A 24,964-nucleotide genomic window follows, 5' to 3' on the forward strand; every position below is an offset into this window, starting at 1 on the left:
AAAATAGATGCCATAAATGATGTTTGCTTACTGTTCAATAGATTGGCAGAAGTAAAGATCTACAGGACTAAAACTCCCTCCAAGCACTGTTAACTCTCTACCACAGAAATGTCTTCACTGGAAAGCTGTGCGAGGTTTAAAGCACCTTGCTGTTAGAATTCTAGTTGGATCTAAAAGGTATAAAAAGATACCCCACATAACAAAGGGGAAAACTGTAAATTTTACAGAGGTATGGACAGCAAAGAAAAATGAACAGCATTTAGTGCACGACATATGAATTATCAGCTACAGATATTTAATGTTTTGCTGCTTCTGTTTTTAATGCACAAATAGAATTTTCTTCATTAGCTCTAACCAGTCTCTGCATCTACAGCGACTCACTGACCTGGGGCTGGTAGCCAATGACGCTGATGCACCTTGGGTCGACGAAGGTGATGACCCCATCAGAGTTGTGCCTAGACAAGAACTCAGTTGGGACCGACATGCCATTCATGTCCATGCACACTGGAGAGCTGGTTACCTACGACCAGTGAAGTCCACAGCATTTAGTCCACAGAACAGTCACATTTAGCTACGCAATCAAATTTGACTTAAGAACAAAATCTGTTGGCAGAGTGCTAACTACTGAAGGAAGCCGTAAATAAAACAACAGCACAGATAAATGATCCAGAACAGCCTTTTAGTCTAGTTTGCAGGGCAAATATCTCACCCCATGGGACCTACCTAGGCTTAACAGCACAGCAGGAAAACAAATACACCAGAAGTTCCCAAGAAGGAGGGATATAGTAAGGATACAAGTACAGCTGGATTCATCTCACTTTGTGGCACCATATTAAAGTTAGGCATCTTGGTTCCTACCTTTGTCAACCAAGAATGAGAGACTTGCAGAGGACCAAGGTAGACTTCAGTCCACCCATTTTAAGATAGGAAGGTCAACCTCTAGAAGAGGCCAACTCATTATCTGTAGACATATCCAATAGGACCAGCTCAGACTAAACACTCAACTTTCAGGTGAGATGAACCTCACCTGCAACACCCTGAGAACCTGAAAAAAGTTCTCCAGAGGTTGAGGTAGGTGATGTTAGGCCAGCAAGTGGCTGCTTATAATGAAAAAACACAGTCCTCCTATAAATGCTCCTCAAATCTCATCAGAGAGAATGACGCATTTCCAGCTCTCTGCCTGAAACCTGTGCAATCAGGCCACTTCATATCCATTCATTCCTACTGGGGCTACAAGTAAGACCATTGTTTTTCTTACAACTTCCAGAACTATCTCTGTTAACAAGGTCCCAATGCAAAAAGAGCAAAATCTCATTTTTTTGCTGTCTTGAAGCAGATTAGCCAGTTAACTGTATGCAAGATTTCAATTTGCTGTTACAGAACAGAGTTTTTAATTTGTGCACCTTGACTCCTTTGTAATTAAACCCATCCACAGAGCCTCCTCTTGCCCTCCCTCATATACCCTGCTGGCTCTTTTAACGTAACAGATGTTTTGACACTTCACATGTTACTAATGTGATCTTCTTGGAAATCATCTTTCTTTGGCAGCTGTAACATATGAATCCCCATAACTTCCTTCTCTCCATTAATGGAATATATTACCCTTTATTATAAAAGCATGATCTTAAAAACCATCATGCAATACTTTTGTAGCTCTTCCATTGCAATGGAGACACACTCAGCAGATGTGCTAACACTTGTAGTAACGTGCAGGCTGTTTGCCTCAAATAAGATGGGTTTGGCACCTGTGCTCTAATGAAAGGGTCATTCTACCTTGTAAAAACGAGCAATGCCATCCTAGCAGATGGCAACGAGTGCAGGCCAACAGGAGATCATGCAGGAGGCTCAAAGACATTCACCCATGGCAGAATTCCCAGACTGGGAAGATAAAAATTAGCCTCCCTGCTGCAGTGAAGGAGACTCACCACCACTGCTCTAATTCCTGCTCAGAACTCTTGTCAGCAATGGACAAAGGAAGAAAATGTAAAACATCAATTGCAACTGTCTGGACAAAAAGGAAGTAAAATTTTATTCTCACAGTTCCCTTGGCTGACATCACATCTGAATGCACATTACAATACACACTGAAAATAAAGCTGTTATTTGAGAAGTGCCTCTTGACTGCCTTATCTTTACCATTTTCACAGTAACTCCTGCAATCACAGTTTCTCAAGTAGTTGATTAGCCAGAGAGAGAGAACAAATTAAAGAATAGCAGGCAGCATATCACTGGCTTTGGGAACCACTTTAACCTACCATCTGCAGCACCTGCACTTCCACATTTCTCACAATCTAGAATATCCCAGCCCTGTGCACCCTAGAGAATAGCAGGTCTGTACATGCTCATGTTCCAGGACCATCTTTACCACTGTTGTTTGGTTAAATACACACATGCACCAAAATCACATTTTCATTTTGCTCTGTTGACATGTTCTAAACAAGTCCTGCCCACGGCAGTGGAATTGGAACTAGATGATCTTTAAGGTCCCTTCCAACCCAAACCATTCTATGATTCAGTAAGTCACTGGCTGCACACCGACATCAAGGCACTTTGTATTTTATAGGCATGTTAGAAGTTACAGTCTAGTACCAGAACTTTGTACAAATCCTTTACAACTAAACCACAACACCAATTACACTTTCAGAAGTAGTTTGTGTAAGGAAAGACCGGCATTACCTGAAGCCTTCCTATTGCCACGAGGCAATATTTACTACCTTGTCCCACATCAGCGTCTTCTTCTGGTATAGTCATTCCTAAAGGAAATGATAAGAAATACTGTTATAATAGTAAATTGGGATGAGCAGAGATGCTGCTGGCCTGGTTCTATACTATTCTAGATGCTCTAAATCATACAAAATAACCTTATTGCCTTATTAATGCATTATCTCTGGGTTCAGATCAGATGATCTTTCTCAGTCGTGCTCGATCCTACATACCTCACATGCATATACAGTACCCACAGCAGCTATTTTGGCTGCCGAAGACAGCAGATACAAAAATTCCACTATACACCGAGATGGACAATAACATTTCCATGAGTACTTCTCCACAGCATGTTACCAGAACCATGTGGTCACTTAATATGTCCAGTGAATACACACTATGTTCAGTTTTCTTTGTGAATAATATATTATAACAAGCCTTAAAAAGCAGGCACAGCCTAGATTTTTCATTAACTTCGTGCTCATATTTAACAGCTGGTTTTACTTTTTTCTATAATGGACTAAATCTGGGTCGTTACGTTGGAAGATTGAAAAAATGCGAATGCTTTGCTAACAGTGCTTGTTTCAGTTGTGTAACAGGAGTAACTACTATAAACACAAGAAATGATTTCAAAACATAGATGTGTACTGATTTCCATCTCAGTGTTTCACAAATAGGAACATTCACATTAGCTCTGTTTACTTGCTGGTTGGCTAGGCCTTTAGTTAAGGCTATTTCCCAACTTCAGTTTTGAGATACCAATTTCCTACAAAGCACTTGAAAAAACATCTTCCAAGAGTGACACTGCTGACTTATTTTAAGTGATTAGTAAACTCTTTCACAAGGCTTTTCAAGGAATTCAGTCACAACAGGCAGTGAATCATTTAAGAGGAACTTTAAAGCATTAATGAAATTAATTGCAAAGCAGCTACCAATTATGAAACAACAGCCACTTTATTCTCAAAATTTGTAATTCCCAATGTAAGTCAATCTTTGGACCGTGCAGAGGATGACAGCATACAACTTTCTTAAATGATGCCCCTGAAAAATGATTATAAATGCTGCTGAATGAACTGAAGTGGTCTCTGAAGGAAGTTCTTTTGTATCAAAATAATTGAATCTTATCTGACAATCAGTTTCTAAATAGCACCCTACAGGTATTTTTCATTGAGCTATACAATAGCTATACAATAAAATAAAATATACAAAGTATGAAAGAAAAAAACCTGTATTTTTGTATAATATGTTCAAACTTTATTTGCAATGGAATTCACAATTTGGGGGGCCTAACTTCATTTGCAGCCCTGAACAGATAACTAGGATTTTATCAGGGGATCTCAAGAGCTTTACAAAGGAAGAGCATTGTTGTCCCTTCTAACAAGTGGGAAATTGAGGTGCAGTACAAACTTCAACAACAGGTGGGCAAAATCCCCTTGTCTTCTACACAATGATCTTACTATCCAGAGACACAAATTTGGCCCTAAGTAACTCCTTAGCTTTTAAACCTATGTGATATCCCTCACCAAATGCCAGGATACTCCTCTGAAATACTTTCTTAGAAGCTGTATGAGAAGATCAAGGTGGCAGTATGTGACCTTATGAGTGCATTTTAAGAAATCAATCATTAAACACATAAGTTAAAAATAATACTGGAAGGAAGGAATCGACACATGTTATTTTTCATTTAAACATTATTTTGTACTTATTTTGTTATAGGGACCCAAACTTTCACTCGAGATCCTTCACCTGATTTAGAACATCCTTGAAATGAAGACAACCTGCATGTACCCTCCCTGTGGGACTGTTCTGCACTGCCTGCAGTTTATCAGTTTATCCTTCAAGCAGTTAAATTACAGAGCATTGTTTTGTTATTTCACACGCTGCTATTCATGTCTCTTTCCTGTTACACACCAGGCAAACAACAAACAAGAGCCCCAACACAAGTAAGTCCCATGCTCTGAGACACCAGCATACCACGGAGAGCATAAACCACTGACATGAAACTACAGTTAAGAGATTCATATTACAGAAGTATTTTGTTTTCCTTCCTTGCTGTGTTTACACACAGTTATTTCTTCAATACAAGACTTAGTAATTAGCTAATGACAGCTCCAATAGGCAAAGGAACTGAATTTGGCTGCCTCTTGAGAAAAAGAGAGAAAATTACCCTGAAAAAGCAGCAGCAAACATATCTAGTCAAAACTGTGTCCACTTCAGACAAAACTTTGGCAGACACATGGCTGCTCTCTGCTCACATACATGTGGGATGCCCAGAAGGGTGAGCTCCCAAAACTAAACCTAGACTCCTCCACATTAGCAATTTTAATTTTAAATAGGTAGAAAATGGTTAACTGAGAATTGTGTGCCGCTTGCAGGGGATGATAACTGGAATCCAGCAGTTTCACCTTACAAAGTGGTGACTAGAGGTGTGAACTGAAAGCGGGACAAATTAAATGATGCAGCATTTTAGGATGGAGCATGCGGATGCTGACTCTGCTGCAAAAGAAATGCAGCAGTGTACAAAAACAACCACAGGAAGAAAGCAAGCACGGGAGCAACAGAAGAGTTGACCTAACACTTTGGCTGGAAGACGGCAGCAGGGACTGCATCCCTCCGGGAGATGGATGAGGAGTCTCTCACCCCTCAGTCCTGAACTCCGCACCAGGGCAAACCTGCAAGTTCACCCATCAGCCGAAAGAATAAACATTTTAAAAGCTGGTGCCTGAAGCAATCACGGTTACATTCAGACAGCTCAGTACAGGTGGTCTGATTTCAAAGATGGTGAGTGATTCTAGGTCCTACCACCTTCGGAGGATTTTCTTGGTGGATGCCTGGTACTTCTGAGAATTAGGCCACTTAAACACAGGGGCCTAAGTGCTGTTTGAAGGAAATTATTCTAGGCATTCTAGTTGGATAACCTTAACCAAAAGGTCCCTTTAAAATGGAGTTTTCCATTTGAGAAGGACAAATTTAAAGCCTTTTCCCTTGACTTCAAAAGCTTTTTCAATCGTTTCCTTAGCGGCACAGTGTATTGCAAAGGACAGCAAAGATACTCAGCTGGATGGCTTCAACGCCGCATAATCTTTTTTCTGCAGTTTTCAACAATGTTTTCCTTTTTAGGAACTTGGTCCATGCTTGCCACTGCCCAAATAAACTCAAAGCAACATAAACAATCTCCAAAATTAAACCTAGCTAAGAAACACCATTTCTGATGTCACTCTGTTGGCAAGGAAGGCTTTTCACCTTTTTTTTTTTTTTTTTTTTTTTTGCAAGATGGATTACATTTGGTCTGTGTAACACACTGGAAAATGTATTAGTTGGGTTATCCCACAAGACACCCTATGAATAAAAAATAATCTGCCTGGAATGAATCAATATGTGACCCAGTGAATTGCTAACTCTTCCCTAAAAGTGCCTGGAGTAAAAATACACCAAAATGCCAGTCTGCTCCTCTGCAGCGTAGGTGCTATTACTGACAGCATTCCATAGAGGGAAATTGTGTTCTTTACTCTCTTGCTGATAGTTACAAAGTTTCAACTGTGGGTGAGCTTATATATAAGATGCATACGTAGAGAGATTTACTTTTGCTTTAGCATACTTCCCAATACGGACAGGTAAATAAAAATACATGTACTGCGCTGAATACCGGTTTCTCCAGCTCTTAACATAATGTAATATTGCTCCTTAACATCACTAAGTACCATCAGTATCTCCAAAAAAAGTTGCAAAAGCCTCCAGGAAAGCAGCCATGAAACTGATCTTTAGGAGGCATCAACAAAATAAACATACATTAGTTATTCACATTCTTTACGTGTAACCCTGAGAAAGGCTTTATTTCTCAACACCAAATATATGCTTCTCTAATAATAAATATAGCACAATGCTTGTTCAAGTTAATATCAACAATTTGCAAAGCTAAGCCTGCAACTGAGCATCACAAATAGAATGCTATGCCGTTCGAGGTTATATTTAATTTCGAAGTGTCCTTTATGCCAGCAAACAGTTTCCCACAGGGTAACGGCATGTGTTTGTGTGGACATAAGGAACTTTTTAGTTTTCCCAATGAGCTTCCAGTTGGCTCTAACAACAGAACAGCTTCGTTTTCTGCCTTCTTTCTCTATCCTTCTGCGCCAGATTTTCTGCGAGACACAGAACAGTCAGTGGATTTGTGGTTTTACTTCACTACACTCAAAAATAAATTATTTATGAGTCTTTAGAAGGACGTAATTTAAGTGTCCAGTGGTCACTAGCAATCCCCTGTTAATGCCTATCTCCATCAGAACCATTTCTGATAGTTACACGCCTGGGCATGAAACTGCACTGTGTGACGTTATCTCCCATACACAACAATGGAAAAAGGCTTTCACAAAAAAAGGCTGTGGATGTTTACAGCATACCAGGGAAAAACCTTGTGAAAAATCCCAACAAAAACTAAATTGTTCTTTTTTTAAAAAAAAAAAAAAGCCTTAAAAATGACAGCACTGCAAAGAATATTCAAGCAACTATTTTGTTTTGTATTGGAAGAGGGAGTACACTGCACAAACGTCCAGATTCTGGCCAAAACTTTAAAATAACCTAACAGCTTTGGCATGCTGTGGTTAAGACGTTACCGTAAGTCTGACTTGGAAGACTAAAATGTTTCTTTTTTAAGATAAAGAACTAAGGAGAAAAAAAAGATTTCAACATTATTTGAATTTAACATCATTCTGGGACTTTTTATTTCAAGTTTTTGACATAAGTATCTATCGAAGCCTTTTCTTCACTATGTGTTTTTCTGCAGGTCCTGGCTTTCATTTACAGAAAACTAGCAACATCCTGACAGGCTGTATCTTCTCTCTCCACCAAATATTTTCCATCAATTGTTATGGCATGAAAAAAACTATTAGGAAAATATCATATGGACCACATAAGATTCGTTTTCTTCCAGGAATGAGATGCTCAGAGGGGAAAAAAATAGAAAAAAAAGCAAATGCTTGCTTAATTTGAAAACTGAATGATCAGGAGAAGGTCAGCATTTCTCAATTTTGTGAGGGGTTATGAACTTGAAGCATTGCCTAGGCTAAGGATGACAAGCTGCTTCACCAGGAACAGGGGGACAAAGGCTGGAATTGGTGCTCAGCCAGTTTCAAACAAGGGGTCTTTTTACCTCATTCAAAATAATCCAATACTGCACTGTCATTATTTAATCTAGCATACACTCCACATAAGAAATGAACAACGTAACCAGTTGAAACGTTGATCTGGAATATCTGACTCCTTTCTCCTTCGACTTCTACACAAAGTTTACCCCGATTACTTGAGGCCAACATATACTTTATGGGGATATAAGCGTGTAGGTATCATATGCCAGGTTGTGTACTTGAGCTTAGTTTTACCCTTCTCTTCCAGGCACAATGGAGGAAAATGAATGGACCATTAACAAACCCAGCCTGAACGGATGCACTCCTCAAAGTGGCTCAGTCTTCTCTCTGTGTCCCACTCACTTGGAGGCAAACACACTGCATTAAGGGAACAGCCAAATAGCTCCTTTTCCAGGGGAACACAGAGAGAGCTCAGGCTGCAGCACTCCTGGGTCTGCTTCGTTAGGAAACATGGGAGAGGCAGGTGCTGCCTGCGGGTCCCGCATTCTCCGAGCTCAGTTCTGTGCGGAGGATGAGGCACGATGCTTCCTGTGTTTTCTCTCTCATTTCTCAGTGAAAAAGGGCAGTCTGCCAATAAGTGAGCCTTCCTGCTCCATTACGGATAAGGAGGGAAAAAAAAAAAGTCAGGCTAGATGTGCAAAGTGATTTCACACTGACCACAGACCTGAGCCATAACAGAATTTGCTTTCTACTTTAGATCTGTAAAAAACCAAAAAACAACAGCCCTTAAAATATGCCACCATACTGATGCCAGCTGGCATTGTTTTCACCTGTTTAAAGTATTTGAATTACTTAAAAGATTTAGCATAGACTACTCACAGTGGCAGCGTTGTCAAACCTGATAGCCTATCACACTAATAATGATCACAGAGCAGTTCTTGTGTTGCTATTTCTGTATCAATACTGATTGTTGTATACTCAGTGTGGGACTAAAAAAAATTAACACATTGGCCACAGACAGTGCAATACAACCCAGAAAGGGAAAACACCAGGTGCTAAACAAATTAGATTAAGTATAGATTAAATGCATTTGCTAAATATTTGTTATTTCGTTTATGAAAGTATGTTTTATGTATTGTATATTAGTTGTATAATGCATGTGCCACATTGCATGCTCTGAAAGAAAAGGATATGGAGTTTATATTAGAATGTCCACTTGGCAATTGAAAAATAAATGAAAATGATCCTTTCCATAGCTGAATTTTTAAACAGCTGAGATTTAACACAAACCCATTTATTCCCAAGAATCCAGAGACGATGCAAAGGCCAGGGGCTTGCTAATCTCTAGCTGATTTGAACAAAAGTAATTTTATTACAGGGTATAAAAGTCCTAGCAAATTCAATTACTGCTGCAGTTATTTCATTTCCTTTGCAGATTATGGCTGAATTACCATTGGAAATGAGAACAAATGCAGTGCTGTTGCCACTTATTTACCCAAACAAATTATTGGGGACCAATTCAGCCCATGGATATTCCCATTCAACTCTGAAAGTCAATGGATACATGACAATCATCAACACAAAGTGGGGAAAATCAGGAGGGCAAATAACACTCATGAAATAGGCCCCGATTCAGTACTATATGCCCTGAAAAAGTCACTCAGGCATGACTATGATGAGTAACAATTTGGATAAAAAACCAGAAAAGACCACTGAAATTCCCCATAAGACTGTCAAAATCTAAAACATCCCTTAGGATTTTGCTATAGTTTGGAGGCATTAACATTGTGGAGGAGTGCTGGGATATCATAAGGGAGCACCATGTGATTTTGAGGAGTGGAGTAATAGAAATGGGATGAAATTCAACATTACTAAATGCATAAGCATGCACTTGGGGACTAATAACAGTTATAAACTACAGCAACAGAAATGGAATGAAACTTCGTATTATTAATTGGAAGATCACACAATTCAAAGCTATTTTTGCTATGAAGTGGAAGATCTTGAGTTGACAACTGAGAAAAAGGCAGCCTGATATGTATATTAGGTGATTACGGATGCCAACAGAGTGCCCAATAAAAAAGAGAAATATGCCATATCATATACTGCCAGTCAAGATAGGAAATACCATTTTCATTATACATCACTACAATCTCATCTGGACAAGAGTGTAGAGTTCTGGTGACCCACATTTTGAAAAGTTAAGTGAAAATGTGAACGAGTGCAGAGAAAAGACACTAGCGTATAGAAAAGAGAATGCATTATGAGAGCGGAGATTAGAAGTGGGTTGGTTTAACTTTGCAAAGTCAAGGCTGACAGGATATGACCTCCTTCTGGAAATGCACCAAAACACTGCAGAGACACACAAAGCAGGAAAACTCCTGCCTGATCTTCAGTGCAATATAGCCTAAGAATACACTAGTATAAACTTCCCATAAACTAATGAGGACTGGAAATTAGAGAGGTTGCTGAGCATGGGAGAGCAGTGAGGTTTTGGAAAAGCTGGAGATGGGGAAAACACCTCACTAACGTAAACTGGAACTTACAATGTGATACCTGGCAACGGGGCTCTCAAAGATCCAGAAGATCCTTTTCATCCCATGCATCCCATGCAGTGCCTGCTCCCCTGCAGAAATGGCAACTGGAAGTCATATACTGCTGATGTTGTAACCTAGCGCTGACATGAGTTCATGCATTTGCAGCTCTGCATCAGCAACACACACCTCTGAAGGGTTAGATCTCTTTAAATGTCCCATAACGTGCAGCAAGCTTTTCATTGAAGCTACTCAAGGAGCTAAAAGAAATCTCATTTGACCTGTACCTTTCTGAAGAGACGTCCCATATATTAAGACTGAATTCAATTATGGTTGGAATTACCAATAGAAAAGTTAATCTCTTTGTGGAAGAAAACAAAAAACCCTTTCATTTTCATAGAGCAATTTACACACACTGCACTCTCACTCTTTTGAGATATTTTGACACCTACAGCACACTGAAGTATATTAAATCCTATTAGCAACAAGGGGGAAGGTTTTCCTCTTCTTCCAAAACTGCAATTCAGATCACATCCGTTTGCTGGTGTCTGCACACCACCATACAGACTTGGTGCAAACCACCTCTTAGCATTCATAATCCCCAAATAAATGTGATTTATGCTTGTGGTATATGACCGCAAAAGGGCAGGACAACTCATGGTTTGATTCATGCCAGCAGGCGCTGTCATATTGCAAACAGCCTCTTCAATGACTGCAAATGCCAAGGTCAACTAATCCAGCTCATGATGATGTCTGGATGAGCTCCACTGTCTCCTCTTTGAATTTTTCATAGGTAAATATTCCCATATGTAATATTGAGTTACAGTAGGTAAATGTTTTTCTCTGCAGTTCAAAGCAATACGCCAAGACTTGTTTCCCAGAAAAACAGCCTCAAAACAGAACTTATCATAATGACTGAACATTCTCCACTAATAGCACCACTTTGAAGTGAGGACCTATGCACCTAAATTGAAATTACACATTTTCATACATAGGTGCTTGCAACTCAGTTCTTAAATATAGAAGCACTAGTTGGTGTTTTCTAGAGATAAAAATGCTCTGTGTTCTTAAAATCAGACCATTTTTATGTCGGTTTATCAGATTGAAAACTTTTGGCCCCAGCTGCTGTAATCCCACGTTACCAAAAACTCCACTGCTCTCTGTGCCAATGAAATTGAGAAGGGTTTCACATGGGAAAACGGAGAGGCCGTGAGTAACAACAGCTGATGCCTTGATATCAAAAGCTTCTCAATATGAGACTGAATGAGTTACCCCATTGAAATTCAGCCTGGTTCTGTACCAGCAAAGGATCCTCAACCAGGTTTTCAACTGTCTTGCAGGTAGCGCAGTACACACCGCTTTCAAATGAGGGAGATACACACCTGCTGGTGGCCAAGCCTTGATATAGCCCGTGCAATGGACAACAGCATACTGTGCTTCGCCTTCTTTTACTGGGCCAAGGCCATTCCTAAATGAAAAGGAAACACAAAAATATCATGTTGATTGACATGCAGAATAGCTTTATGTTTTTAAGCTACGACTACCAACCATTTGCTGATATTTGTAAGATATGTTAGAAACGACCAACCATCAACCTAGAGTTCTGTACAATGTCAGCTCCATTACAATGCTATTCAAGCCGTACCTGTTTTCCATAATATTTCTCTGAGAAAGATACTGAAGCTTATTTCAGAGATGGAGCTGGTTAGACAAAGAAGTTGAGTGACTCGGGCAAGGTTGCAAAAAGATCCAGTGACTCTGCCGCAGTTGAATTTAGTGGCGAGTTCTCCTTTCCTGAGACCAAGTGCTATTTTAGCCTGTGTGCTAATGCAGATGTTTGTCCAGGTAGTACTCCTTGAGTGAGCATTACCCCAGTGGAAAATGAGAGTGCTTATGGCAACTGATTGTTGTGATAAATTAAGTAATAGTACCTGTATCTTTTTCTCATGGTGGTTATTCTGTTCAGAGGTAAATGATCCAGAGGAGCATTTCCACACCTAAAAGTAGATTTATATTTGAAATGGCTCAAAAATGAATATAAATAACCCAAGATGAAAATGCATTTTAAGATCTTTATTAGTATATATAAGTAGACAATAATGGATATTTATTTCTGACAAGAAGTCCCAGATTCATGTTTTCTTAGAACTTGTTGCTTCCACAAGCTGAGCTTTTTGGGTGTGCTACAAATATTTTCTTCATTTTATGAAGAAAACTGGAAGAGACTACAAAAAGTTTCCCTCCCGCCCCCCCAAACCTTAAGACTATTTGAAATAGATATTCCAAGAGCGGCTAAAGAACAGATACACTTCAAAATACTATAAAACAAGGGTGAAAACTAGAGAAGAATATAAGTCAGGCATAAATAAGGCCCCCAAACATCCACACAAACAGTGTTCCAGTAGCTCCCCTGCCAGCATTTCGACTGCCATACACCAGCTACAATGTTAGCAGATATTAATCTAATGTTTGCAAGAACAGACTATTTACACTGTCAAGTAACTTTGTTTTACACTTGTTCATGTATATTTTCTGATACTTCTAACTATGCCTAACTGTATAATTTTAACAATCCATTTGAAGATAAGTAAACAGTTTGAAGGGTAAAACCAGTTCATTTTCAATGGAAAAAAGAACAATAACAATGAAAAAAGTAATTACAAGGAAAGTTCACATTATTTGAGGCTCATTCTTCCCACAAGGTTTTTTTTTTAATTATTATTTTTTCTTTCTTTTTATTTTTTTTATACCAACCACTGCCAAGGAGAAGGAATGAACAATTAAAATGAGATTTAGAATTACAAAAACAATGGGGCTACTGGCATTTATAAAATTACTCTCATGCACTGGAGTTTACAGAATCACGATGCTAGGAAATAACTGCAATCTGAAATGTTGTTTTAAAAGCTGGGGAACAACTGTAAACAGGACATTAGACCTGGTTTTCTTTGCACAAAAGTCTTCCTCACGTGACCACTCTGTGCAGCTTGGAGGAAGAGAAAGCAATGTTCCAAGTGTCTCTCTGCCAGGCTGTATTTCTTTCCCCCCAGTGAAGGGGGGGAAAAGGAGTTACAGCTTTGAAGTCTAATTTTGCAGGTTTGAAGTATATAAACCCCTTACAAAGGCACCCAAGAGCCATACATTCAGCTTCCTCACATGACTGGAAGAATTCCACATAACCGAAGTACAGGGATCTGTCTTAATGTGTCAAATATTTTGCTTTGCGTTTCATTCCATAACAAATCTTGCATCATCTGTTTTCAACACATATATTGGATATAGGCTGCAGATGCAATTATGTACTTTCCCCCCCTAACCACACAGAGAGAAATTTATTGCAATAGCAACAGGCATTTTATCCCGTTAGCACTACAACAACAGAAGTGCCCACAAACCCCAGTCAGAAGCACTGGCCAGGCAGATCTCTTTAAAGAAGTCCAAGCAATGCAGGAGAAGTTGGAAAATTGCAAAATAAAAACCCTCTAACAATTACTCATTTATCTAGCATCAACCAGCTGACATTTGGTTAATTCATACCAGGCTTAGGTTAACTCCTACATAGCTGGCAAGTTTGGAACTGAATTCCTGTTTGTCTTCAAGATTCTTTTAATATTATTGGTTTGCTGAAAAAATACACAGAATTGGGCTTTCATTACACTTGCGAAAGCTTTGCTCCCAAAGTTTTTATTTGAATAATTTGACTAGGAGAGACAATGGCTTACATTCCAGGGGTGAAGTTGTCATGAAGTTCTCTGGGGAAAGCATCCTACACCCCACACTGATAAAAATAACTGCAACACACAAATGAGGTGCTGTTTTGTTGTTAATCATAAAGGAAGACAGGTTTCTGTTTTACTGCAGTTCCAAAAGCAAGCATTCTGGAAATGCTTAATGGGACTGTGTCATTACAGTTTCACTTTTTAAGCAAGGTCAAATTAGTGCAACAAAATGTCTGAAGTCTAATCTGAGATGGGACTGGCACCATCACAGGAATACAAGGTAAATGCGTACCTCATCCTGCAAATGAAAGAGCGCCTTGATCCCATGCACATTCTCATTGAGGACTGCTGACCCTCTTTCTTTACTGTTCCAGTCTTCAAGTCGAGGATTCGTCCTAGGAAAGCCAGGGAGAGCAACTGATATTCAATACATAAATTTAATTCCATTTACTACAAAGTAAGATGACAATAAGTTCATAAGCTAAATGCCATTAGCCCATTTAGGGGGAAAAAAAAAATTAAGAAAAAATCTTGATCCTGGTCTCACATCGGTTATGTGCTGGCTTAACTAATGATTTCAGCGAAGCTGACTCTTAGTCACAACAGCGATGGCTCTTTTCTTGGTTGGCCCAAGACCAACTTCCAAGGCAAGGTCAAATGTCTGGAGGGAGAGAAGACAATGACAGCAAGCATAGCTTTTTGACTTGATCTGCTCGCTCCACTCTTTACCAAAACTACAGGTAAAGCAACATGCATCATTTCCCTGACAGCTGCTCCTCTTAAACACTCTCACCATAATATCACCTCACATATTCAGGGCTGCTGTGATGGTGAGGAATACATATGACTAAGCTTTTCTCCTTGGTTATGAGACACAGGATATGTCAGAGCATTTGTGGTGTGGCCCTTTCAGAGCTGATCAAAACCTGATATGTCAGCATATTTTTAAATTTAATTTTCAGCCGGATCAGTGAGATGATCTGACTTACTCACCATAATATCACCTCACATATTCAGGGCTGCTGTGATGGTGAGGAATACATATGACTAAGCTTTTCTCCTTGGTTATGAGACACAGGATATGTCAGAGCATTTGTGGTGTGGCCCTTTCAGAGCTGATCAAAACCTGATATGTCAGCATATTTTTAAATTTAATTTTCAGCCGGATCAGTGAGATGATCTGACTTACCATATGGCAACATGAGTCTATGCAAGGTCCGTGGCTGGACCCTGCTGATCAGCACAAGCTGACTACAAACCTCAGAACCTCACCCCACAAACACAGCATTGAAAAAGGATGACAGCAACCAAGTCACCTCAAGAGAGGACAGGACAGAGGAAGCGCTGTAGGAGTGCTCCTGCAGTAAGTTGGGGGGAGGTCTTTATTAAAAAACAAAGGTAGCAAGGTGGTAATAGATTAATCTTTCCCTTTTCTGATACAAAATAGAAGGCAGTAATTACTACAGATAGGTTCAGATCAGTGATGGCACGGTACAGGGTATCACCTAGAATCCTACTGTTTACCACCAAAGAACTAACAGAATGGACTTTTGTATCAACAGCTCAATTGCTAACAGATGACTACAAAATCTTGCACATTAGTAAAACAGACTATAAATGAATCACTGGCCCAGATCCACAATGCTTCAGGGCTGGATACAGCTGCAAAAGTGACAGTGGGCAAAAGAAATGCAGTGGAACAGCTGCTAGACAATTAAACGACAGCCACCAGTGCTGATGACACACGGCCATGAACAAACCTACACGTTTAAGGTGGGTATCTTTCAATAACTGAAATTATATAAGCCTAAGTCTTTACTGTGCTACAACCATCCAGATTGACAGCAATATAAAGATACCATACTCTGTCTGCACTGAATTGAAGAAATCATGCAGAATACATTCAAAGCCTCCCTCACCAAATTTACTTAAAAGTCTCTGTCCAAAAATTAAGTTCTGAAATAATCCTACTGCCAAACATTAATTTCAGAATTACTTTAACTGAAAATATTTACCTCCATCCATGAATGGGAATAAAATCACTACAAAACAGTTTAAAGATCAGTATTTTAGATAAAGAACTAGGCAGTGGCATTTTACTCTTAAGGTATACTAAAGATAACTACTTCTGGAGGAAAGCCATACTTGTCGACAGAAGGTCAGACTATGTCATTTGGTGTATCTCCAAGGTACATCTCAGATGATTAAGAAGTTACCAAACCTGGGAGCAATTCCTGAAGATGCTTCAATTCAGAGCACTGGGCTATGTATTAATATAGATGTATGATTCAGGTGTGAGCTGGGAAGCATCATACCACCATATTTCCCAGCTCAGTTACGCTGACCCTACGACATAGGATGGATCTGAGGTTCAAACACATTTCCCTTCCCTGCATCAGTCTGTTTCTCTGTCTCATTTTCTATATCCAAAGCCACAGTCTCTTTCCCCATCCCCTCAACTAATCACACAATTTAGAGAAATAAAATATCATTAGGCAGGAGGCAAACTGATTCACAAACGAAGGCAATACATGACGAAGCAAATAAAGACAGAATATATATATATATTTTTATGTATTTGTGTATATATAGAGGACCCAATGGCTGTCCATAAGAGCATAGAAGCCAAATCAAACTATTAAAAGCATTTTTCTCTTTGGACACAATAACTTTGTAATACACATAAACAAAAGAAGAGTTTCCGTGCACTTTTTTTTTCAATTCCAATACAAATCCTTGAAGTGACACTAATAATCAAAAAGCAGTGACAGTAAACATCACTCAAACAGCTAATAGAAATGTCTCCGTTTTTATCATCCAAGAGCATCTATAAAAATAAGTATACTTCACAATTACGTGGCCGCTAAGCCTAAAATTGCTGACACATATTCCTTTGGCATGTCTGGAACTCAACAACAAAAGTCATAGTTTTTAAATTTAGCTTTTTGTTTGGCAATGTCTTAGAAATATGTACCAGATAACAAATAGTAGTCTAAATTTTGCCCTGACTTACAAAATCCCTGCAGGGGGTATGAGTCAGAGAAATGTTTGGTACATAGATATTACGACAAAGCGCTCTCAGCAGATTGTTTCAATAGTCCGTCGTGTGTGTGTTAACCTTGTGGAGCACTAACAATATAGCGCAGATTTCGATAACAAACAAGCAGTTTGTGTCTCATTATTATTAGAAGTTTATGATCAAATTGTATTAAAAAAAGGAAGAATTATAGTTGAATAGACTAAGGACAAAGCTTTCAATTTAGCTCAAACAAGCTTATCAGTGCACTCCCTGGGATAAGAGGGATCTCCTAAGACACGGCATACCAGGGCTCATATCACTGTTGGAGCTTTTAAGTTAGTAATACTGGTGTCACTAGGTGTGTAGAGAGTATCTGGGAGAGTAAACTAGGAAAAAACCCACTGTCAGATTTGTACGCAACCAATGCGGCCATGCAGCGCAGGTAAATGCTAGCTTTGGAAAAAGGAACAGCGTAATACTCCCAAGTCCTTGCAGCCTGTGTCTGCCCGCAATATTGCATACACACCGCTAAGAGTTTTCTCTGTTTGGAGAGCTCTCCTGTTTAGTGATGGCAATCTGGATACAGCATTACCCCTTTTTATTTTCGTGCTAACTGCTCAAAAAAACATCTTCATTTCTAGACCTAGACTTACAGCATTCAGCTTTTACCAGATTAATTCTAAAGAAGTACAGAGAGATGGAAAACGGTGAAGTCGGGAGAAGCTGGAGTTGTACCACAATATTTGTCGTGACTTCTTACTGCTATGACAATCTGCAACTGCGACATACAACATCACCTGGTCTCAAGATAAAAGTCACAGCTGTTTCTTCCCAGGCTCCTGGCCACTCCCTGCCTGACTCTGAGAAGGGAATGGACCCACACTGCTCCGCTTCTGCCAGCGTGGAATTGCAAGATCATATTCTACCTGCTTTAATATCATCTACAGTTCGCTGCAGCTGCTCATGTGATGGACCTTGGCAGGTCCCACATTGCATTCAAGCAAACTGGCAAAAACTGCAACTCAGCGTCACACAGACAGCTCAGTTCAAGGAGGTGGCATGCTCTGATGACAACTCTGTCACAGAACCATAAAATATTCATAACTCCATGTGTTCCTGCATCTTCTACGCTGGTGCTGCTACCCTGGTGATAAATGCTCATTTAGGTTTCTCCACAGGAAACACGCACAAAGTACATTTGTTGTAAAAGTTGGAGATTAATATATTCTTATTAATAAGAAATGTTCTAGGGTGCTCTGACAACTTCTGCTGAATAGTGCACATGTGCATTTTTTTAATTTCTTTTCCTCGTTTCTTCAGAAGAACAGTTTTAACAAGCCAGTGCCACCACCAGCTGGATCCCTTATGAGCTTTCCCATAAATTGGTAACTGCATGTAGTTCATTTTCACGTTAAACTTTTTCCCTCTCCAGCTCCAGATACAACCCTCAGATACAGCAAGTGCAGGATGCGTGTCTCAATCACAGCACTACTGTGACTGAGACTGCTGTCTTATTACCATTTACAGCAGCTGCACAACTCAGAGGAAACCAGAGTTTACTCTGCTGCAAAAGAGAAAGGAAATAAATGAGCACAATGCTTATTAAAACCAGCACATAAATCTCTCTGGTCGGTCTGGGTATAATTGATAATTTGTTGAAATCTACCCACTACAGTCCCCATTCAGAAGGCAGTATTGCTTAAACCTGTAATAAACCAGTTGTCCTCTGAGCAGGAATCCACCACGCGACCCAGGAACCTGATCTCAGCTGTCGTTACAGGAAAGGGCTGCCAGAGGGGCCACAGAGGTGAGGACGATGTGCAAGAGATTAATTATTTGGGTAAAATTAGAGAAGCCATGTAAAGCTCTTCCCACTAGAGATTATTTAGTAACAGATTCAAGTACTGAGGATACATGCCAGAAACATTCCCTTCATGTTATGCTGCAGCGTGTTTTCAAATATGCTCTAAAAACGTTCTCATAATGATCAAGGGGACAAATGTTCATATTGGCACCGATATGCCCCTTGTGTGTGCAAATAGCGCACAGATTACGCATCAACCTTCCCCTTTTGGATCTCCAATCACTACTGTGAATGTTCAAATACCTTTTCTGTGCTTGCAATGTTTGAGATGAACCTAAGCCAAGGATTGGCCTGGGCCTACTGAAGTTCATGGGGTTTCAAATCTGGGAGTTTGGCTCAAATCCATCTTTCCACAATAGCACCAGCCTGTTAGAAAATTTGTTCCTCCATGTTTAAGCACTGCATGCTAACGTTAATAGCCTAGTAATCAAACACGGTCTGTTCTTTGTTACTTTTTTTTTTTTTTGGTAGATTCAAAACTCCATAAGCTTCAACACCTAGTTCTACCACAAATACTTTCTCTGCTGGATCTCCAGTTCCTAAGAATCCTACAGTCTGTAATTAGAAAGAAGGGTTGTTACCTGAGGGCATTCTTCTGCAAAAATTTCAGTGCAAGTTGAAATGTTTGTCTCTAAAAACAATCATACAGTATTCACATCCAGTTTGCAGCATGGAAATACCGCTCTTTTGCAACAAAAGAGCTGTTTGCAATGATCAGAAGAAATTTGTTTTGGCCTCATGCAAACAAAAATACTCTTGGCAAAGTACAAGATACAGTTTTCCATTTCCCTCTAACTCATCAGTAGATGGGACTGCTGGCTTGCACAGAATCTTGGACCTGATAAGGCAACAGTCTGAATTAAAATACAGAGTCTCACCTTGTCCTCAATACCTTCAGCAACCCAGCAAGCTTCGCGCTGTAGATGACAGTGTCTTGTCTTACAAAGAACAAGTTAGATATTTCATAATTATTCTCAGCCACTGGATTGTCTACATATTTCTTTCCAGGCAAAATAAAATAAAGGATAAACTAAGTTTGGTTTGGACAAGATTACACAAGATGACTTTTTGCTCATCAAAAATACTCCACAGGCTACTCATGGAAGACAAACAGAACACAGGAATACTGCACCCAAAAATCCTTATGAAAACTAAAACCATCTTTATCTCACTATAAAAACGGAAAAAGCAAGACAGGGATGCAGGAAAACAAGAGGAAATAATTAAAAATAAAAGCAAAGTGATAGTCAAGGTACTGATGCTTCTGGACACAGCTCCAAATGTAAGCTGACACTCAAACTGAAGGGTCAGAGAACAAAGGACTTCTTCTATGGTGATGCTCTCTGTTAGTATATTAAGTTTTTAGAAATTAGCAGCAGAGATCAGCTTCAAGATGTGTGTTCTCAACTCAAACTACTAGCTGCCAGCCCATCACACAGAAGTACAACACTGCAAACAAACTATTTATCATTTATAGGGAGGCAGCACAGAAAAGTCTTCATCACTCATGAGTGCAGCATCAAAAAGCCAACTCTGTTACTGTACCTTGGGATATGAAAGATGTGCATGAAGACAGCATTGGTAGTTGGACACTGACTCTGCAACCATTTGCGCAGATATAAGATACAGGTCACTGCTTGGGAGGATAAACAATCAAGTTCCAGAAAACGAAGTGAAACCCTTTTTTTTTTTTTCCCTTCAGTTTTTCATTTATCAGTTTATACATATGCACTGACTACAGCTGAACATTCAGCTTTACACCAACTGAGGTATTCAGCTGGCAGAGTTCCTCTTGAAAACAATGGATGCATTATGAATACATAAACAAAATGTCTTCAATAAGAAGATTAAAGAGCCTAAATTTGATCAATTTATATTAAATTACTCTTGATAAGCTCATGTCAGAGCAATGCAATTATTCTGCATTAATTCAACAATTAAAAGAAAATAAAAAGCTTTAAAAATTTATACCCTTACAACAGTAAGGGATACAATTTTATCTCATGTTTAAGGCAGCTCAGCAAGTGCTTTAAGCTCTTTTAAGTTTAATAAATATACATCCGTCTTGTGGATCCCAATACAAAAATAATTACAGATAATCTAAGAACACATTAAGAATCAAAACTGAAATGCCAACACAGTATTTGAAGGCTCTCCTTCCAGGAACTCGCATTTACATAAACCAGAAGCAGCTCGCAATATACAAATAAAACAATATACACATTTTAAAAAAAAAAAAAAAAAAAAAATCATGGTCACACAGCTCTTCTCCCAGCATTCTGGGTTTTATTATTTACATAAAGGTAATGTTCATAAAAGCACAGACATATCTACCACGTACATACACACATTAGGGTACACAGTCCCTGTCCTGAAAGCCTAAGTCCCTGCCCTACAAATGACAAAACACCTACTGTAGGGCTGGTGAGACGGAGATTAACTGCCATAGCACAGAAATATGCTGCTGGTCATCCAAGTATCCTCTAAAAACAAAGCATCCCTTCAGCATCAAAACACCAAAGACAGGGACTATTGGAGTGAACACATCAAACAATACAATCCTAATAAAACTGTACCCACAAAAAATGCTTCTCTCTGGCCCCTCATTGAGGGGAAAGCAAACACATGAGCAGTAAGAATAGCCTGGACACTCAAAACATAGGTGGACTTAAGACCATCCTAACTTCAAATTACAAACTAAGGGCAGAACCACATGAGTGGCACCAGTTACACCACGCACCCAAAACCAGCACTGATTTTACAGCATGCCTCTCGCTCACATCAGAGGTTACAGTGCAATGCCTGCTGACCTGTTGTTTATTTTAACACCACTACTTCATATTCGCTGAGTAGTTAATGCTCTTTTAAATCTCCAACAAAAAAGACACCAATTCTTGATAACATTTAAAACACATCGAGTGGCCATGGAGAATGCACAGTTCTAGAAAGTAAGAGCCTGATGAGGTTGTTTTTACAGAACAAATTTGCTAACTCGTGATGCTTAATTCATTCACCAAAACCATTCACAAACAACCTCAGTGTGCAGGCACTGGCACTCCTAACACGCTTGCCTTCTCCTGCATCAGACACAGCACCGCCACGTGGGACTGCTGCCAGGGCTCGCAGTGATGCAGAGCAGATGGGCTCGTAAAGCCAGCAGGCTTTGCTCTTTCATACTTTGGATTAATGCAAAATAAGTATTGCAGCTGCACTGTTAGCAGTGTGCATATAGTTTTAATTCACACGGGGAGAGGGTCTGTTCTCCAGACTGTCTCCCCTGTGCATGCAGGAGCCCCTGGGTTCTGCCTGGAAGGTGTCTAGTAGCACAGGTCATCCCTTACTGGTATCACAGCTTTTATGGACCATAATCACAACTTCAATCCCTGGCTTACAGGAAGCTCAGGACATGGCCGGGGAAACGTGTTCCTGATCGTGTCGAAATGGTTGATGCGATCTAAATCTTTCCTGACATTAAAAACATGATCCTATCAAATCTTTCAAGGAGCGGGTCAGTAGCACTTTGAGGGAGGTAGCACTGCAGGTGGGAACAACGTCTTCCCATGCACACTTCCACCCTTCCTTCCCAGCTGGTCTGGCTGTACAGAGATGATGGGACCTCCCACAGAAGACTGCACCCTACCAGCAGGCTGTACAGCAAGCCAACATTTATACCTCTGTCCTCTGCCATATAGGATTATGTGTCCTGGCCCAACTTCTCCAGAAGAACAAAGCCATGGGGACACTGGTATACCAATATCCCTTGAGAATACAGTACAACTGTAAAATCAGTCAGCCTCACGCTGCCTGGAATAAAATCAGGGACCACACAGGACTTCCCAGCTGTCATTATACTGCACACATATCAACCAAGAAGCTTGCAGGACGGCAGGAATAAAACGCAGTCGCTCTTGCTCCGAAGCTGGCAGTGTCTTCCACCCAAATGTTATGAGATTGCTGTAGCTCTCACAGGCTGGGGCTTCACTGCTCTCCTGTGCTTGTTTTATCACGCAGCAGGAAACAGCGCCGTACCCCTACCCCGCTGCACATACCCCTACATTACAAAGCATCGCTAATACACTGATAAACAAATATATCAGTACAGAAAATAAATAACTGGCTCCAAGCATGTACTTCTTGTTGGCAGACACTGAAGCAACTTTCAGAGGAGATCCACACCTTTACTCCTATTTTAAAGATGAGGACGCTGAAGCCCAAAGGAACAATTTTGCTTGCCTGCGGTCAGCCAGCAGTGGAGGTGCAACTAGGAACAGGGTCCAAGCTCACATAAGCCATATGAGTTCTCAACACACTGTAGCTGTACATAAAAATTCGCAGTCATATAATCTACAGTGATTCTTAGAAAGTCCATAAAAATCTCATGATGATTATATGCTTATCAAGGCATAATCAGCTTAAATGAGAAATAAACACGATTATGCTTCTAAAAGAAGACTGTAGGCTGGGCAGCTGATTTAACTTTCTTTATATCCAGTGATAACCTCTTGATGTATCAGTATAGAACCTGAAACAAATTAGCCCAAATAAGGAAGAGAAATTTCACTTGAATCAAATACTCCACTTTCACGATGCTATTTAGAACCAGGACATGCTCTCTATTGCTCATTTTTCCCTCCACACTCATGAAAAAATTCCTGAACTACCTATCCCATAACGATGGCTAATGTTCCACTTATAAACCATCAAAGCTCACTCTCTTCACTAGCCTAGCTTCTCAGGGGGACTATTTGAACCTCTCTAAATATATTAAGGTTTACATCATCTAATTGCAAAAGGCGTTGTATAAGCATTAGAGTCAAGTTATGACATTCTTACAATAGAATGAAGAGTCGATCCAATCAACAGCAAAGTTAAAAAAATAAAAAAAGAAGTAATGCAATTGAAATGTAGCTATTTTTAAATATCTGTCTGTCCCCTACTTACCAACTGGAGACACTGACCCACAAAGGGGGAATTGAAAAGCTTTCTCACCCCCTCTTGTTTTTCAATAAGAAACCCCTCATGTTACACAGCGTTTGCTTAATACAACTTGTTCTTATAAAAGCTCATGAGGCCAAAAGGTCTCTGCTGTGCCTGCCTTCATGTTTGACTAACTAGTCTGCATCATGTAATTCTCCACAGTGTTGGGCAAATATGCATCATTTTAATTAAATTAAAAAGGAAACTATGTGGGCTTTTGAGCCTTGCTATTGAGTTAATTTTAAGCGACTGTGTGAAGGGATAGTGTTACAGATCACATGCAAGTTTCTCTGCTGATGGACCTGGAAAAACTGGACAAAAAAACCCAAGCAAATAATTCAAAGCACATGTTGAAAGTCAAGTTGTAACATTAAAAAAACCCAAAACACTTTAAGGACTAAATGTATTTTGAACTCTCAACAATGATTATCTTATGTATGGGAAATATTCAGCATGCTAAATAAAATAGCTTGTAGAAGACCATACAGATGCGTAAGCTCTCCCTGAACATAAATACAATAGCATTTATCTCCATTTTCAGTTTCCTATCTGTAAAGTGGGATGATGAACCTCTCTTTTTTCATCCTTGCATTGTCCTTTTAAACTTTAGCAGCAGAAGCTTTATCTTGCTGTATAAGTCTTGACACAACTACATTCTGATCTCCGCAGATACTTTCAGTCTCAGTCACTAAACAAATAAATATCACCAAGTTGATGGTTCCATGAGCTGGGAAGTTGTGGTATCACTTCTGTTATAACTATTAGATGTATTTGAAGGAAAGCCTGAGCTGGAGAAAATTATACTAAGGCTTGCCAATGATCCAAGATACAAAGAGCTCCTCAAAAGACAAAGCAGACTTTCTACACTTAGAAAAAGGATGGAAAACCCCAGAAACAGTTACTCTAAAGTACCATCAGCAGAGACTCCCATGACAGGACAGCTATCCAAAATAACTCTGCAAAATGTAATTTATTCTTTCACCATTCACAGCCGCATAATAAATCAATACATAAAGGTTGTAAGTAGCTTTTAAATTAACCTATTTGTTTCACTTGAATGCTCAGCA

General features: G+C 39.6%; 1 protein-coding gene across 1 annotated transcript in view; it reads right to left on the reverse strand.

The window, feature by feature from the left end:
• Positions 1-24,964, reverse strand: part of ARNT2 (aryl-hydrocarbon receptor nuclear translocator 2) — a gene marked incomplete at its 3' end in the record, with an annotated part of 62,109 nt that overhangs the window by 12,750 nt on the left and 24,395 nt on the right. The window contains exons 6-10 of the mRNA XM_009575885.1: positions 14,330-14,432; positions 12,250-12,315; positions 11,701-11,786; positions 2,677-2,753; positions 386-520 (exon numbers count right to left, since the gene is read on the reverse strand). Of these exons, the coding sequence (XP_009574180.1) occupies positions 386-520; positions 2,677-2,753; positions 11,701-11,786; positions 12,250-12,315; positions 14,330-14,432 (467 nt within the window). The remainder of the gene's footprint in view (positions 1-385; positions 521-2,676; positions 2,754-11,700; positions 11,787-12,249; positions 12,316-14,329; positions 14,433-24,964) is intronic.

The sequence above is a fragment of the Fulmarus glacialis genome, unplaced genomic scaffold, assembly GCF_000690835.1.
Source record: "Fulmarus glacialis isolate BGI_N327 unplaced genomic scaffold, ASM69083v1 scaffold34264, whole genome shotgun sequence".
In the NCBI taxonomy this organism is placed as follows: domain Eukaryota; kingdom Metazoa; phylum Chordata; class Aves; order Procellariiformes; family Procellariidae; genus Fulmarus; species Fulmarus glacialis.